General features: G+C 37.1%; 2 protein-coding genes across 3 annotated transcripts in view; one reads left to right on the top strand and one right to left on the bottom strand.

The window, feature by feature from the left end:
- cyth4a (cytohesin 4a) overlaps positions 1-17,540 on the top strand; it is a 97,267-nt gene that overhangs the window by 29,548 nt on the left and 50,179 nt on the right. The gene's annotated exons all lie outside the window — the stretch shown is intronic.
- Positions 1,168-17,311, bottom strand: LOC307002506 (somatostatin receptor 3). 2 transcript variants are annotated; one of them, XR_013798486.1, is made up of 3 exons: positions 17,184-17,311; positions 3,068-4,914; positions 1,168-1,203 (listed from the first exon to the last, which is right to left on the bottom strand). XR_013798486.1 is itself a non-coding variant. In XM_079620177.1 (2 exons), the coding sequence occupies exon 2, from the start codon at positions 4,869-4,871 to the stop codon at positions 3,426-3,428; it is 1,446 nt and encodes a 481-aa protein (XP_079476303.1). In that variant the 5' UTR covers positions 4,872-4,914; positions 17,184-17,311; the 3' UTR covers positions 2,524-3,425. The 2 variants fall into 2 exon arrangements, 1 of the variants encoding a protein (XP_079476303.1); XM_079620177.1 differs by lacking the exon at positions 1,168-1,203 and having other exon boundaries at positions 2,524-4,914.

Here is a 17,540-nt window from a genome sequence, read left to right as displayed (position 1 = left end):
ACTCTGAACCATCCCTTTAACATATAAATCCAAACTCGATCCTGGAGGGCCACTGTTCTGCAGAGTTTAGCTCAAACATACCTTCAACAAACATGCCTGGAAGTTTATATGCCTAGTAAGACCTTGATTAGCTGGTTCAGGTGTGTTTAATGGAGGTTGGAGTTGAACTCTTCAGGACAGTGGCCCTCCAAGGAGCAGGACTGAACACTTATGAACTAAACCACAGCCACATGACTCACTAAGTCATCAATATCACTAAACTTTTTTTGTCTTTATTTAAAAAAACATTTTGCCTTAAAGTTAAAATTAGAATAGTCACAATGAGGTTACGAAAGCGATCTAGTAAGTAGATGAGCTTACCTGTTCTGCATGATGATGTTTTATGTCCCCGACAAGCTTTGTAGTTTGGCAATAAGTAAAAGCTTTAAAACAAAACAAAAATCACAAGGGAGTATTACAGATGTGTTTTTTTGATGTTGTAGAACAAAACGTAAAAATATCTTCAGCTTGTGTTAACCACAGACCTTATTTCAGGCATTTAACCAAAAACCAATGCAAAAAACACTGAACCCAACTTCAGGACGATGGAACCGGAAGTACTAAAATGCTAACTTGTTTCCAGGTTTTGCCCAACAAAAATATGTCATCCCTAACCTCTATAGCACCTTATGCGGCAACGCTGAGAATGCAACGTGTAGCCTACTTGTGTGAAATCGAGCTTTCGTAGCAAGATGTGTCTGCGTTCATGTACTTACATGGTTCCAACATTTAAACAATTTAAAATGAATAACCCTTCAGTAAAGGACAATGTTTTATATACTTTAAAGAGCTGAAACTAACAGAAGATTATACATTTGGTGTTACAAAAAAACAAAAAAAAAACAATTTGAACATGAAAATGCTAAAGTACTGACTAAGGAAACATGGGCAACTATGTATTTTTATTTGTATCCTTGAGCAAATGGCTTTGTTTGCACAAGAGGCCCATATAAGTCTGCGCCAAGAAATGAATAATATCACAGCGTTCACAAGCAGCCTTCAGCATTATTTGCCTCTTTGTGCATCCATATCATGTGTGGGTGGGCCCCGGTGGGTGTCAAGCGTCCAGTGAATCACAGAGATTCATTTAGATACGGAGAGCTGTCCAATCAGAAGGTCACAGGATGGGCGCCTCTCTTCCCACAGCCACAAACGGCAGCTTCTCTGAGCGGGTCGATAGTAAACACAGTGTGCAATAAATGTTACATAGCACAACAATTAAAAATAACCAGCAGAATAACATCGTCACACAGCTTTTTACACATTCTTTTTTTATATTTAAACAATCAGGTCTGAACGAAAGCTGTGAAATCCACATAGCCTAGTCATTATAGAAATGGTCTCTCTCTATCTCTCTCTCTCTCTCTCTCTCTCTCTCTCTCTCTCTAATGTGTCTGCAATGGCTTTCTATACGCCTCCAAACCCATCTGAGTGTAAGCCTGTGCGTAGGAGGAGGTGGCGTAGGTCGGTGGGGAGTGTAGTTGATATGTTAGTGCTTGCTATGATCTCAATAGTTAACGTTTATTTATAACACTCAGAAAAGGGTATCTGAATGTCACATAAGCATATTACGGCACTGGGAAGGGACACGTTGGAATTTTAATGTATGTTTAGCATATGCTGTCTGTGTGTGGAATTAAAGCATACATTACATTATAATTAGAGGCACTTAAACCTCTTAAGCATATGTTGGATAAAACCATTGGTCCTAAGGTTAGGCTCAAAGACCTGGTGTTGTTTATGTTAAATAAACTATTTTTCTTTCATTATTTGTTCACCCTCTTGCTGTTCTAAACTTGTATGTCGTTATATTTTCATTAGAACACAAATAGAGACTATTAGAAGAATCGCCACACAGCTCTTTTCCATGCAACTGAAGTTCATGGTGTCTTCCAAACTCCCAAAATGACCAAATACATTAAAAAGTATCATAAAAGTAGTCTATATGCCTCTATATTCCAAGTCTTAAGTTACATAATAACTGTGTCAAAAGCAGTAATCAGTGAACAACAACTTAAATTTCTGTCCCCCACACATACATGTCGTATTGATTAAAATAGACATAGGGACTACTCTATGGTAAAGTTTTTTTTTTTTTTTTTTACCTTGTGGACATATGACTTTGGAAAGGCATATAAGTTTGGAATGACTTGAGGATGAGTAAATAATGAACTTTTCATTTTAGTTGAACTATCCTTTAGTTCACCCAAAAATGAAAATTCTGTCATTATTTACTCATCCTCAAGTCATTCCAAACCTGTATGAATTTCTTTCTTCTGCTGAACGCAAAAGAAGATATTTTGAAGAATGTCTGTAACCAAACAGTTGATGGGCCACTTTGACTTCCATAGTACGGAAGAAAAAATACTATCAAAGTCAATGAGGCCCATCAACTGTTTGGTTACAGACATTCTTCAAAATATCTCCTTTTGCGTTCAGCAGAAGAAGGAAATTCATACAGGTTTGAAACATTTGAGGGTGAGTGAATGATGACAGAACTTTTTTTGGGGGTGAACTAACCCTTTATGTTCAGTACCTGTGTGTATGTTTGTCTTTTGGGTGGATGGGTTAAGGGGTGATAGGGAGGTAATTTATCATTGGTTAAAAATAGTTAAACAGTGGTGCATTAACAGTTTAATAATATATCATAAATGATAATCTGGATAATGAACATTCCGTTTTAGGGCAGATGATCATGTCATGTTGAATATTTGTGTAATATTCAAAAAAATTCCAATAAACAAGAACGCAACTGATAGACAGGACAAAACTGTATAATATAACAATGTGATTCAATTGAATTTGAAAACTGTTTGCAGCAGATTTCAGTTAGTGTACACTTAATTTAAAAAAAATATTTACAGAGAACTATAATCCGATGTAGGAATTTGTATCGTATATCATTACTGAGCTGTTTACATGTACAAAATCTCTATTATTTTATCACATATTAATATGCTACAAGTCTCACTAAGTACGCTTACATGCACAGTTATAATCAAGCAAAAGTCCATGTAAATGTACTTACTGATCTAGTGCCCAGTCGTAGCCATGGATTCATTGCATTGATCAAATCTCCTAAATAAATTTAGAAAAAGGCACATAGATGTTTCACATATTGTGGTGCTGGTCTCATATAGGTTCTGATACCATGGAATGCTGTGAAAACCCATTGTAAAATGGGTTTCCACACTTCCATATCATTAAGTCTAATTACTAGAAGGAAACTTAATATTAAACTCAGACATTAAGACAATAATAATAATTAAAATGTATATAAGACAATAAATTGATAGTCTCCAGGAAAGAAAGTAACTACAAACTGAACAGATCTCAGGGAGGCAGGTACAATAATACTATTTTTCCAGCTGACACCAATCAAAAGTTTACAAGTAGCTGATCTCCAGAGAGGCGTTCTTCTCCACCGGTTCTTCTGGCAGTGTTTTTGCATTCCCATTTTTGGCCCCATTCAGCAAGGTTGCACCAAGCCCAAATCCCGGTCCTTTACCAACAGCATCCCCACCCGTGCCTCTCCTGTCAGGCGAACACGTCGCAGAAACCCCTGTACCCGAGGGTCGCTCTAAGAATAGGGCTCTGGTACTTTCAGGTTGTCCGCTTCCGTTTCCATTCTGAGTAATCCTGCAAATTTCCGTCATCTCCGTCACTTCCTCCCTGTCCTCTTCTTCTTCCTCATCCTCTTCAGCTCTCGCTGCTCTTTTAAGGCTTTCCCTGGGCATCAGCACTCTTCTTCGTTCCTCCCGATGCTGCTGCTGCTGCTCGGTGGGCTCGTGGTTCTCGACCCTTCGAGATGAGCGGCATAAGGCCTTCCGGAAACCCCGCTTGAAGTTGTCCGAAAGGAAGCCATAAACTATAGGGTTAGCGCAGCTGTTAGCATAAGAAAGTACCACTACGAACAGATGCAGTCCCTGCGGCTCGTCACGGAGCGATTCCACCAGGTTTATGATGTTGAGGGCGTAAAATGGCATCCAGCAGAAAACAAACACAGCCACCACTATCACCACCATTCGTGTGACCTTTCGCTCTGACTTGCGGCGTTTGGTTGACGTGGCATGAACCTTCTTTCCCGAGCTGCGGATCTTGATCACAATGAGGAGATAGCACATGCAGATGACTAGCAAGGGAAAGAAAAAGCCTACTGTGGAGGTGTAAATTATAAATGCTGCTCCCCAGATGTTGGCTGGCTCCGGCCATATGATATTGCAGATTCCTCCTTCCCGTTGCACATTTGCAAAAATCACCACGGGCAAGACCACCAAAAAGGAGACAGCCCAGATTGTTCCATTTACAGCCTTGGCCACCTGCGGTCGCCTCCATTTAGAGGACCGAATAGGATGAACCACGGCCAGGTAGCGATCGATGCTCATTACAGTGAGGCAGAAAATGCTGGTAAACTGGTTAATGCCGTCGACGGTCATGACCAACCTGCACGTGAATGAGCCAAAGGGCCAGGAGTGCATGGCATTCTGCACGGCGAGGAATGGAAGGCCCAGCATGAAGAGCTCATCGGCTATAGCTAGATTCAGGATGTAGATGTTGGTCACCGACTCCGTCTTGGAGTAGTGCAGGACTATGTGAATGACCAGAGAGTTTCCTCCCAGGCCGACGACGCAGACGATTATGTAAATGAGAGGGATGAGGATTCCTGCCATGCTTGTTCCTGCTCGGTTCTCCGGATCTGTCTCATTGGTGCAGTTTGAAGAATTGAGGAAACAGGTGTCATTGAGAACGCTCTCATTAAAGAGGAAACCAGGAATGGAGCTGTTGCCCCATAAGCCCAGCGCAGCAGAGGCGTCTGTTGAGGTCAGCTCCATCTCACCCTCTTGCCGTCACTGCCTTCAGCTGGGGGCCATTGTCCTGCACAGAGAACAACCACAAACTATCATTTCTCACTCAATGCACTCTCACATTCAATAAATGCATAATCTACAGACAAAAGCACCATTGTTAGCAAGTTTGTTTCACACTGTTTTTGCAAATCTGAATATAGCTTACTAAGTGAAAACATACAATACTAGATCAGTGGTTCTCAACATTTCTGAGCTCAAGACCCAGGACTATATTCAAAGGATCACATTTATTTGATGCCAAACATGACAATGATGCCTTTTGAAATTTCATTTAAACATGAAATCTGTAATGAGATTTAAACTTTTGTAAAAAAAACAAAAAACAATGTAGCCTATATATATAAATTAATAATTACTATTATATATGTTTTTTTAACCATTATATTAAAAGTGATATATCAGGTGTGTGTGCAAGATTGCTGCAAATGAGAACTAAAATAAACAAGACCAGACAGGATTCAATTCATTGTAGCAGGGAACACGTTTGCCGCTCTGCAGGAGTGGGCAAGTGTTGAATGAACCTAGGAGTAGTCAGAAAAATATGGAATTTGATTTGAGTAATTTCCAGGTCTGGATAAGTAGGGGGAAAAAACACTGATTGTCGAACACAATTGAATAAGTTCAAATTATGCAAAGTTCTTTGTCTTCTACCATTTGCAAATCTCTTTTAAACTTTACTAAATATATGTGTGCCACTCCAAATCTCAACATTAATCAGCAGCATTCATCTAAATCAGACTGTACTTTGTGTCCGATGTGTCAGAGGTGAATGTATGCAGTTTATAAAGCTTTTAAGGTTTCTTCACAGACCTCTGTGCTGCAGTGTGGGAAAAAAGAGTGCGAAAAAATGAGTGGTGCATTTTCATCAGAGTAAGAAATATGTTCAGTTTACATGTAGAACACCTGGATTTTAGAGTTTTTTTTATTTGAATTAAATCAGATATATTACATAAAATATATAATTTATTACTATAATTAAATATTATTGTATATAATGACCATGGAAATGTAATTATATATTATAATTCCAGGTTTTAGATTATACCTTGAAAGTTACTTTCCAGAGGTGCCCTGGTTGAGAACTAAACACTGGTCAACATACATGAAAAGGGATTGCAGAGGACATTTCATCGTAAAAACACTCACATGGCTCTGGATGGTGTTATTTCTGTCCCTTAGGCAATCAGGCATGCCAATTATCCAGTGTATGTGTGATGCTCAGTATGAAAAGTCTGCTTCAGCAGTACCTTGCTGAACCATTAAAATGGAAGCAACACAAAACATTAGCACTGCATAGACTTGAAATATGGAAAAACAAATAAGAACAGTGACTATTAAATTCTAAAGCAAAGCATGATGGAACATAAGCAAGGTTTGCTCTGCTGGGAATAGTCATTTAAAACAACATTATTAAAATAGAACGAATGAATAAAGGGTGAGAGATGCACTTCATGTCAGACAGGAAACAATTGCAGTGATGGCAATGAGACTGACTCTGCAGAGATATTTGAGTTTTGGCTTGTCTTGGTGTACATTCATTCTGCAGTTCAAACACTGCACTCCCACATGTGGCGTATGCACTACAGCTAATAATTGACATTTTATTAACAATCATGCCCACTGGGACTCAGAACTGACTGAGCAGATGATTAGAAGCCCATTCACAGTCGGTCAATGCACGTGGCACGTGGTGCATGTTTATTCTGATTATATACTGTCCTTGGTTATCTTTAAATCAAAAATGAAAATTCTCTCATCATTCACTCAAGAAAGAAATGCATACAGGTTTAGAACAGGATAAGGTTGAGTAAATGACAGATTTATTTTTATTTGCCCATATCATTAACAGTCTTTAACAGTCAGAGATAATATTAAGTTGGATCAGGTGATGCACTCTGTTCCACATCTCTTTGTTTGAAATAGAAAAGCTTGTTATGTTAGATATTCACACCTGCCTCTCTCCATTTCTATTTAATCTCTCTCTCTCACCTTTCCAATTACAACTAGAAGCAGAGACTATTTGGAAGATAAATTGACTCTAGACCACTGCAGCAGCATTCATACAGAGAGACAGGGGAAAACATGCCGAGAAGAACTTCCATCAGCATGCTCTATATTGAGGTTTAAAGTAATAGGCAGCCATAAGTTAAGTTTATATATAAAATGGAAGACACTGGATACCAGCAAGAACTCATTGTATACCAGACAACATTTTTTAATTATTAAATTATTAACCTGTTTTGTTTTTAGAATTTAGAAATGTCTAAAATGTGCATTGACAATTACTGTGCTTCATTCTTTGAAGCTCCCTGCTATCGAAAGCAGAAGATAGTATTTTGAAACATTTCAGAATAAAGTCTTCTAATGACGTTACATTGTAATGAAAGCTAATTCATTATGAAAATATTTATAGAGTTACAAAGATTTGTCCCCCAAAACAGATGAAAGTAGTATTCAATGTCATGTTTAAAATGAATGTAGAACAGAATAAAAGTGCAAGTCAAACAAAGAGAATAATAAGTGAAAAGAGATAAAAGCAAGAGAAGAAAGGCTGTGATCTTTTAAGTCCCTGACATTCACACGGCTCCACGCGCGTAACCTTCATGATTAAATAGCTATCCAAACCATCAAAAACATTTTTCTGGCTCCGGTTTTGCTTAAAAAACTTCTCAGATGATCAAATGATTGATTTCATTAAGACGAAGTGTGCAAGCAGCGCTTTTTGCAGTATTTTAATGTTAATTGAGTCTTTTAAAGTTACATGGATGAATTAGACATGAAGGCAGAAAAAAAACTATTTATAATGACATTGCACCGCACAGGCTGATTTTGAAGCAAAGCAAAGAAGCATTATGATTAAGCTTAGATGTCCACCATTACATGATCTTTACTATATTGTTGAAATGGAGTGTGACAACCCATCAGACTCAGTTTTATCAAAAAAAATTGTGGTTCCTTGTCATTCGTTCATCATCGGCACTTTATTTTTCGTGATGCATTATTTTATTGTGCTTCTGCTATGATAAGCAGACATCCACTCTTGGATTGGGTGCTTAAAGGGATATAGTTCACTTTAAAATGAAAATTCTGTCATCATTTACTCACCCTCAAGTTGTTTCAAAACTGTATGAATTTCTTTCTTCTGCTGAACACAAAGGAAGATATTTTGAAAAATGTCAGTAACAAAACAGTTCCCGTTTTGTTCCAGGTCCCATTGACTTCCATAGTAGGAAAGAAAAAAATACCATGGAAGTCAATGGGTCCTTGTAACTGTTTTGTTACTGACATTTTTCAAAATATCTTCCTTTGTGTTCAGCAGAAGAAAGAAATTCATACAGGTTTGAAACAACTTGAGGGTGAGTATAGGATGACAGAATTTTCATTTTAAAGTGAACTATATCCCTTTAACGGAGGCCAGAGAGTCACGCTGACGACTGCTAAGGAATGCAATGTTTTTTAGCGTCATTGTTAGTGCACTTGCCTCGCATGCTGGCGATCGTGGTTCGAGATTGACTCTGTGCAGGGCGGTTAGGATTGGATGGTGAGTTTTGGAGGCGGAGCAATGAAGTGAGGGGTGTGTTTGTTTGGGTTAATTTTAAATATCAACAATGTCCAACAGCGTTTTCGAAATATCACTTACCCCACCTTTAACATGAGCTAAAAAAAAATCAAACTTAGGGAGGATACTTTTCTGAAAGGTTATGGACAATGGTGAGAGCAATGCATAATTCATCATTCAACGCTGTGCCCATCTCCCTGTCCCTTTCTCCTCTCCTTCCATCTCATTGCTTTGTAGACAGAGACCTGCTCTGCTCAGAGAGGTCAGTATTGTTTGAACAAATGCTCACTTTTAATCTGTCTTCTCGCACCCACTGCTTGAAGGGAGCATTCATCCCTTCAAGCATTCGAGCCAATCATCCATTCAGTGGTCATATGGCATTCATCTGACCATTTGGCATTTTCTACTGGACAATTGCTAAGAACAATGACATTCGTACACTACCCCCTTCCCCACCAACACCAGCAGAAAAAAACACCAATTAGTGAAAGATACAATCTTATCTTGTCTTTTTGTTTAATTTGTTTTGAGAGATGCTTGACTCAATGCACTAGTAGGGATGTTAATATAATTTTCACAATTAACTAATTGCATTGTCAATTACAGCATTGCATTTACAGCGTGTGTTTACCACCAATCACAGATATCTGCGTTGTATGTATGAATTTGATAGCCAATTAATCGAAACTTTAAGCGTATCATTAATGACAACTGATTCTAATAAGTGTGTTTTAAGCAGTCGGATCCATAGATGCATGATTAAAGTTTTACTTTCCATAAAATTAGAGCTGAACATCAACTGACACGAGGAGCGCAGAAATGATTACTCCACTGATTAGAGCAGGAGAATGCATCATGTAATGAACTTAAAAAGTATTCGAATGACTTTTAAGGCATTGATTCGGAGTGAAATAACCTCAGACAGTTTTACTGCAGCTGCTGTTTTTAGCAAAGGTGTAGAGAGATCATCTAATCACAGATTTCAAGAGTGCTGACAGCTGACTTAATTACAGATCTTAAGGGGGGCTGAGATGAAAGACAGCGGGTCAAACAACGGCATACAAACGAAGTGAAAAGCATTGGTAGTAATTTGATTTGATCCATGTTACATGTACCGCTAGCTTGCAAAGCAGAGGATGTAATCGCCTACCCAATGAAACTGCAAAGTGTTCTGCAGAACGTGGTGCATGTACGGTGGTCTCAAACGGTCACATGAAACTTGCAGCTTTACTGATTATAATGGGATGGATTCATCAAAATGCCATTACCACCTACAATAAATATTTTAATTGCAAATATTGAAATTAACATTTGGAATTACAAGGGGAAGAATATTAATGTCATAATCATGCAGCCTCCATGTTCACTTTTGACTTTTTATCTTTTTCAACATTTAATAGACTTCTTTATCATACTTCAAATGGACACCGTATGCTCTATTTTATTTGATAACAACATGCTCCTCGTAAGAAAATCCAATCAAAATGATGATTCTAGAGGGAACCATGAGTAGGCCATCTTTGATGTCAGTTTAGACAGAATTTGCACTGAAAGTCTTAACGCAAGTATACGCAAGATTACAATTGCAGTCAACGTAACTCAACAAAAAAGAATGGTGTACAATTACCTAACCTCTGTATTGGGAATTATAATTGTTATAGTTCATTGCAGACATTTGTAAGGATTGATTGATAAATTAACCTAGACAGAGAACCACAGATACGACTCATTTATGCCGGTTTGAACTGATTTTAAATTAATTACTTAGCAGGAATTTATCAGCTGAATTGCAGAACTAATGTTTTATGACCATAACAGCCTAATTAACATCAACAACAAAATAACTGCATGGACATATTAAATCAACCACAAAATGATCTGCGTGTCCCTGTAAAATTATGTCCTTTATTATTTGGTTTATTGTTTAGGACATACATGTCTGTAGTGAATGTGATATGACATGGAGATTATGATAATCATTACTGGCTAAGTACAATTCAACTAGAGACTCACATCAACTTAATCTTTATCATGGAAATAACTTGATGTGGCGTTTGCATGTTGCATGTTATTTTGGTCTGTGAAGTTCACAACACCAGGGTGTCCCATTTGTCAGGTTATGATTCATAAGCAAGCTCACTTTTGCTGACCCTGCCCTGTTATGGGCTCCAGACTCTCCGGCATTAGCTCAACAATGTGTCTCTCAGAGGAGGACTGCAAGAGATGCATTTGAGATAGGACCAATATGTTGTTGTAAAGAAGTGATATTGTTTAGTCAGACAGAAAAAAAATTACAGAAACTTTGGCGTGGAAACATGCTGCATCCGTGTAGACATGATCAGTTAACATTTGTTTCCAAGTTTTGCATACATGCACAATGTTACAATTAAAATATTTACAAATATTTCTATTTGCATTTTTCCTAGAAGCGAAATCTCTGCTGGATACTGCCTCATTAATAAAGAACATTTCCAATTCCCAAACAGATGCACATGCATTATACAGACAGTGAGAGATTAACACGACATCTCATGTTGTAGGATACAAATAAGCTTCTATTAAGTTTGAAATAAGTTTGATAGTTATTTTGATGTCGTTTTGTCACGTTATGCATGAACTATAAAACAATATTGCATTGATCAACACTGGAATATGCTAAATTACAGCACACAGTTTTTTTTTTCTATCCATCTTTTTAAATGTCATTTTTAATTAACTAAATGTACTAATATGATTAGATTTAGGATAACTTAGGGTTTGGTTTAGGGTTAGTTGCATGTAATTATGCAAAATTTATAATTATTACTATAATAACTAAATGCAACAAGGACACTGTAAAAAAAAAAAAGTGTTACCAAAAGAATTTGAGGGGAACAAAAAAGAATAATTCATTACATGAAAAGAATGGTAATGAGAAATGCACCCAGTTACAGAGAAGTGATCTCTACAGTGAAAAACAGGACAGCTAAAAAAAAAGTCTGATGAATATTACTAAAGATCACCTATGAATGTTTTATAAACATCTGCTATGTGGTGTCACCTTTGTGTCCCTGAGCAATACGTTCTGTTTTAAATATTATTCTCAATCTCCATAGTGTTCCCATCAGCTAATCAGATCACTGGCCCTTGCTGGTCATACAGCCGTAAAGCTGCTCTCTGGTGAAGTTTCCTAGATTCAATCACATACGAGTATTTAGTTGTACACATTCGTCTCATAGGATGAAACATGTTAAGATGTTTGAGCTCTAGAACCACAATTATACACCTAAGATGAGGAGGATGATTTTACTTGTGTTAAATGTCAGACCATGCACTCTCTGTTTCTTTTCTCTGTCAAGGGACAATGCATTGGTAATTAGTGTTTTCATTCCGTCTTGTTTGCATTACTTATTTTAAAAATATTGCACACTTAAAGAGACCATTCTCATGCTATTTAGACTGCTGATGACATGATCTGTTAAAATACTCAGTGTAACTGGGTTCTGGCATTGTTATTGCACAGATGCATGCAAATCTAAATCTTCTCTGTCAGTGAGGGCTTTACATGTGATAAATGCAGGGAGATAGTCAGGCTGACGGAGAAGATTTCATAACTAGATACACGCATCCAAACTTTAATCGAGGATAGTAAGAATGCAAGGGCTTTAGATACTGCTTTGGATGTGACTAGTGAACTCTGTGATCGTAGAGAATTAGTCAACTACAGGCCGATCTCAAATCTACCCTTTTTGTTAAAGATACTAGAAAAGGCAGTATCCTCACAACTATGTTCCTTTTTAGAAAGAAATTATATCTGCATGGATTTCCAGTCAGGATTTCCAGGTTATACAGAGTTACAAATAATTTGCTCTTATCATCCGATCGTAGTTGTATCTGTATTAGTGTTACTCGATCTTAGTGCTGCATTTGATAACATTGACCACAACATTCTTTTAAACAGACTCGAAAATTATGTTTGCATTAGTGGAATTGCATTAGCATGGTTTAAATCATACTTATCTGACCGTTATCAGTTTGTAGCAGTAAATGAAGAGATGTCTTATTGATCACAAGTTCAGTATGAAGTACCACAAGGCTCAGTATTAGGACCATTCCAGTTCACCCTGTACATGCTACCCTTGGGAGATATCATTAGGAAGCATTGGACTAGTTTTCACGGTTATGCCGATGATACTCAGCTCTATACCTCTTCACACCATGACGGAACTTGCCAATTCAATATGTCACGCAACGTTACATTTACCTCAGGAAAGCCATTTAATGACCATAGCATAGTTGGACTTAAAAATATTGCTATAAGGAGGAGTATTTAGCTAAATATTATAAATATATTACATATTTATTATATTTTTACCTATATCATTAAAATATTATAACGTTGTAATTATAAAAAAGGTGAGACTTTGAGAACTGTACCTAATATTTATCCAAAGAAATTGACATTGAATCAAGATCATAATCAAATCACAAGAATTTAATTTAATTGTGAAATGTGTCAAGCTATATAAAAAAAAACAGTAGCAAACCAGTCACTGTACCATGTAAACATGGATTTTATCACAATACACTTATTGTGATGCAAGTTTTTTTTTTTTTTTACATCCCCCAATCCCCCCACTTTATGTTATGTTACATTTTCACTGTTTATAAAGGCAGGGCCTGCCATCTTGTCTTTTTGGCTTGTTGTTTCTGATTTGTTGTTTCACTTTAACCCCAAGGGGGAAATCCAGATCAAATCCCAGAAGGGAAAATCAAAATAAAGTTAAAACTTGTTTTGAACAATTTCTTTGTCATCTGCAGATTGATTATAAGTAGGGGGAAAACAAATCGATTTCAATCGTAAACCTATAAGCACCGATCTAATATTGATTTGCCTGCATTGACACCATTATATGAGAACTGATCTGAGCTGGACGATGACATCACGGTTTTCTCCAGAGCGGCTATATGTATAAATGAACTAAATTAATATGTTTTTTACTTAAGCTGGACTGTGATGCTATTTTCTTCTAGAAACAGACTTTGTTGCAATATTTTCATGTTATGTAAAGCTGCTTTGAAACAATCTGTATTGTAAAAAGCACTATATAAATAAATGTGACTTGACTTGACCTTTATCTAATTTAATTGTTTTATTTAAGGATTTTTAATTATTATCTACTTTTTATTATTATCTAGCCTACTTTTTATTAGACAAGCAGAACATTGTGACCAAACACATGTCACGGTTTGTGTCACACAAGATTTTAAAAAAATGCACTTTTTGTGTTCCACAGCAGCTAGTTAGTCATTCAGGTTTACAATGACATGTAAATGAGTAATGAGTAAATGAGGACATCATTTTCATTTTTGAGTGAACTAACCCTTTTAGTGAAACACCATGCAGTGATAGCCTACCATACTTTTTGGACAATGGATTTCTAGGATTTTTCCAGTTATTCAAATTGTCAATGGATTTTAAAATTAGGCTATATTTTTATAAAGACTCAAACAGAGCAACCCACTGTGGGGCTGATTAGCCAACGAATTTCTTTGTAATGTAATACAAATGTGTCATTTGTTGACTTGGTAACGCAAGAGTTTACAGACAATATGAGATGTCAATAGCGACCACGTTATGGAGGATGATCAGATGGTTCTTTTAATTTCATTATTAATTTGTGTTTACGTTGCTTAAAGACTATTTAAATGTTGAGCAAGCAATCTCATTGGCTGCAAGATCAGAAGAGGCCAATCACCGTGTGCCATGTAGTAATAATGTGATTGCTTGCATATTGAATTTAAAGGACCATAAGCCTGTGCCATCCAGAGTTTCATGACTGAACTATTTTTAAATTCCTAGCCCAAAGCTGTGGTAACTGATTGTTACCGGCCAGTCCTAAGAGAGATTATCAATCCCTGCTGGTTCAGTTAGATCTTAAGAACCACACATTCACTGTTCACGCCTGCCAGACTGTTTCTAAACTTATCTCTCAAAGATTTGCAATCTCCTCTCAGAGCTCAGTAGCACCAACAAACAACACACTTATCTCCCCTGCAATGCTGCAGACTTAAAACACTAAAGACTGCAAAAGTCACCCAGACCTCCTCAAACAAAAATTACTGCTTACTTTGGCACCCTACGCTGATCTGATTAGTTCCTGCCTTGATAGCATCAGATATCTTGAACCTATCTGAAACAATCTCAGCCTTAAAGACATAGAAAGACATTCAATCACCTGGGCACAGTTGTGTTCTTTTTTAACGTCAAGAGCTGACATCCTTGCATTATTTGTACCTCTCTGAGAAAAAGCAAATCTTTGAATATCAGCCCTGCATTTAATCAGCCTCTTACAATGCAAAAGGAATGATGAACTTTGCCCACACTGCCAGAAAATAGGAGATGAAGGTTGCATATAAGTACGCTAACAAAAAAAGAGACAGAGACAGACAAAAAGAAAGAGAAATTCATCATATATGACAGCAGCCATTTGATCTATGCATCACTACAGCAATGATCTGAATGTACTTTATGTTACTCTTTGCTAGGGCTGCCAACCAATTAAAACCTTTAACTGAGTTAATTCAATTTATAATATATTTTTATTTTAATAAGTATTTATATACATGTAACACATAACTTTACATTATTTTGCCAGATGAAAGCATTGAATAGGTATTACAAAAAGTAGCTTTACAGGCCAATATATTATTTGTTTTATTTTCATATCAATAAACATAAGCCTGTCACTGGCCTATAGTAAGTTTAGATTGATGGTAGGAATATCCCTCATTATGGGTCAGGGAGTATCATTAATATTGTTAATGTTTTTATGCATTTTTTAAAGTATAACTGATTAATAGCTAAAACAACATGTTAATTTGAAAGCCATGCTTTTCACACTATGGAAGCACATCTTTAAAAAAAAAATCTCTGCCAGCAGAAAAACAAGTGGTAGACGTTTAGTGTGCTGTATTAACTTTCTATATGATAGATGGTAAAGTGTGTGCTGCATGTGGGTGGAACAGTTGGAGCAGTGTTAGGATGGAGAGAAGCATGTGATGAGACAATGCAGCCCTACTGTTACTCACACAGTAACACTCGCACTGAGAAAAGTTATAAGGCTACTGACAGAGGTGCTGACATGTTCTGAGGGTAAAAATAAAACACAACACACTAACACACTCGATGCACCCAGACATGTTTGTGAGAGTCAGCAGATCACAATGGATTACATCAGACCATCATACAACATACAACAGTGCAATAATGTACAAATCTCCTGCTATTATAGAAACATGTCAAAAATTTATGCTCCACAGACTTGTGGAATGAACAGTTATACCCGGAGAACATTTGATTTAAAGAGACAGGCTGTCAGGGCTGTCAGCTAAAGGGGAACAGGACTAGGAGCTGTTAATTAGGTAGTGGATGGGGGCACATATTTATCACTCCTGCCCTTCCACTCTCACTCTGTCTCTCTCTCTCCCCATTATTATTATTATTATTTTTCCAATCAGCCTCTCTCACTCTGTTTTATTCATGTAGAAGACAGACTACGGATATATACCAGCTTGGCGGCCAGGCAAACCCACAGAATGTCATCTTTATCCACAACTAAACATTTGCAATGCTAAGATTTGGAATTATCAGTCTGTGAAAGATCATGGTCAAGATGTTCTCAAATGGCTTCATGTAAGCAGAGCCTGCTAGTTCACCAGTTACACTGTTAAAACTGACACATCTTGAATGAGAATCGAACAGACTGGTTCTCTTGGCTCACTGGCTAGTATGCCTGCATTTCTTAGCAGGCTTCTTCTGTGAACAGCACTGACTGCTGTCATAGCCATAGTTGCATTTTCTCCTAGAGCAAAAGGTGCGATTTACTTTGCTTATACTCAGTGGGTTTTTGAGTTGGGGCTTCTGTTACTGTATTAGTATTAGTAATGAAGCTCAATGCAATACTCAATCTCATGTATTCTCATATTCAGTGAATACATGTACTTTTTACATATTAAAGGCACAAAAATAAATAAAAAATTCTACAGCATGAAGTGAAAAGAGAGAATCAAATGACATTTTTCTAATTTTTTTTCACAAATTGTAGTATTGTCGGCAGTCATCCATCTCTAAACCATATTATTATAGTGGGAATTTTTTTTTACAATTAACCAAATGTTGCTAAACCAGATACTAAGTGAAAGCTTATTTACACAAAATTTGCAACCTTGTTATTCTTTTTATTTCTATTCTAATTTTGCTGTTCATTTAATGCTTTTGCAAGGATGTCAAAAATCACAAAATATAAGGGTTTACAACTTTTTACTCCATGACGGATGTCCATGTCACTGAAATCCCTTGCACATTAAAAAACAGTATATTTACAAAGTATTTATATAGCCCATAATCATAATTGCCCACAAGACAGTTGCTACAATATGAATCGAAGACTTTACTAAGATGTTACTAAGTAACATTAACGCTCTATTAACACGAAGTAATTACTGTAAATAGCACCTGCGCTTCACCTGTCTTGCTCACACTGACTGGGAAAACAACGGTGTTTACTGCAGCACGGATGAGCCCTGAAGTAGCCTAGAATATATCACACAGCACTTATCTACATTAGCCTAATATTTATTACAAAGTATTATTTTAAATCATTTTAAACTCTTTATACACCGACCAAAAACTATATGAACAAATCCCAAAAATTGCTCTTTGTAAAGTTTCCTACCTCAAAGCAGGATTTGTCGGCCAACTTGGTCCAATTGGTTATATGAGAAACTGAAGACTCTTCGTGGAGATATTTTTCAACTTAATTCACAGGTTAAATCGTTTTTCCTGGAGCAGCTGATGGTTGCGCGCTCCGGAGATGCCGCAGGAAAAGCGCGTGGTGGCTTGACTCGGCGAGCGAGCGAGAGAGAAACTCATATCTGTGGAGTCCTGAACATTACATTACTCAATGCTCCATCACTCCCCTGTAACCAGGTAACGGCTCTTCCGCAAGCACACTCAAAAGGTAGGCGTTGATATAAATCACTCCGGTACCCGTCAGTCTGTGTGTGCGTGCGTGCGTGCGTGTGTGTGTGTG

Source organism: Phoxinus phoxinus (assembly GCF_949152265.1).
Source record: "Phoxinus phoxinus genome assembly, chromosome: 1".
Taxonomy (NCBI): domain Eukaryota; kingdom Metazoa; phylum Chordata; class Actinopteri; order Cypriniformes; family Leuciscidae; genus Phoxinus; species Phoxinus phoxinus.
Note: the sequence above shows the minus strand (reverse complement) of the source record. Positions and strands in the feature narration are given on the sequence as shown.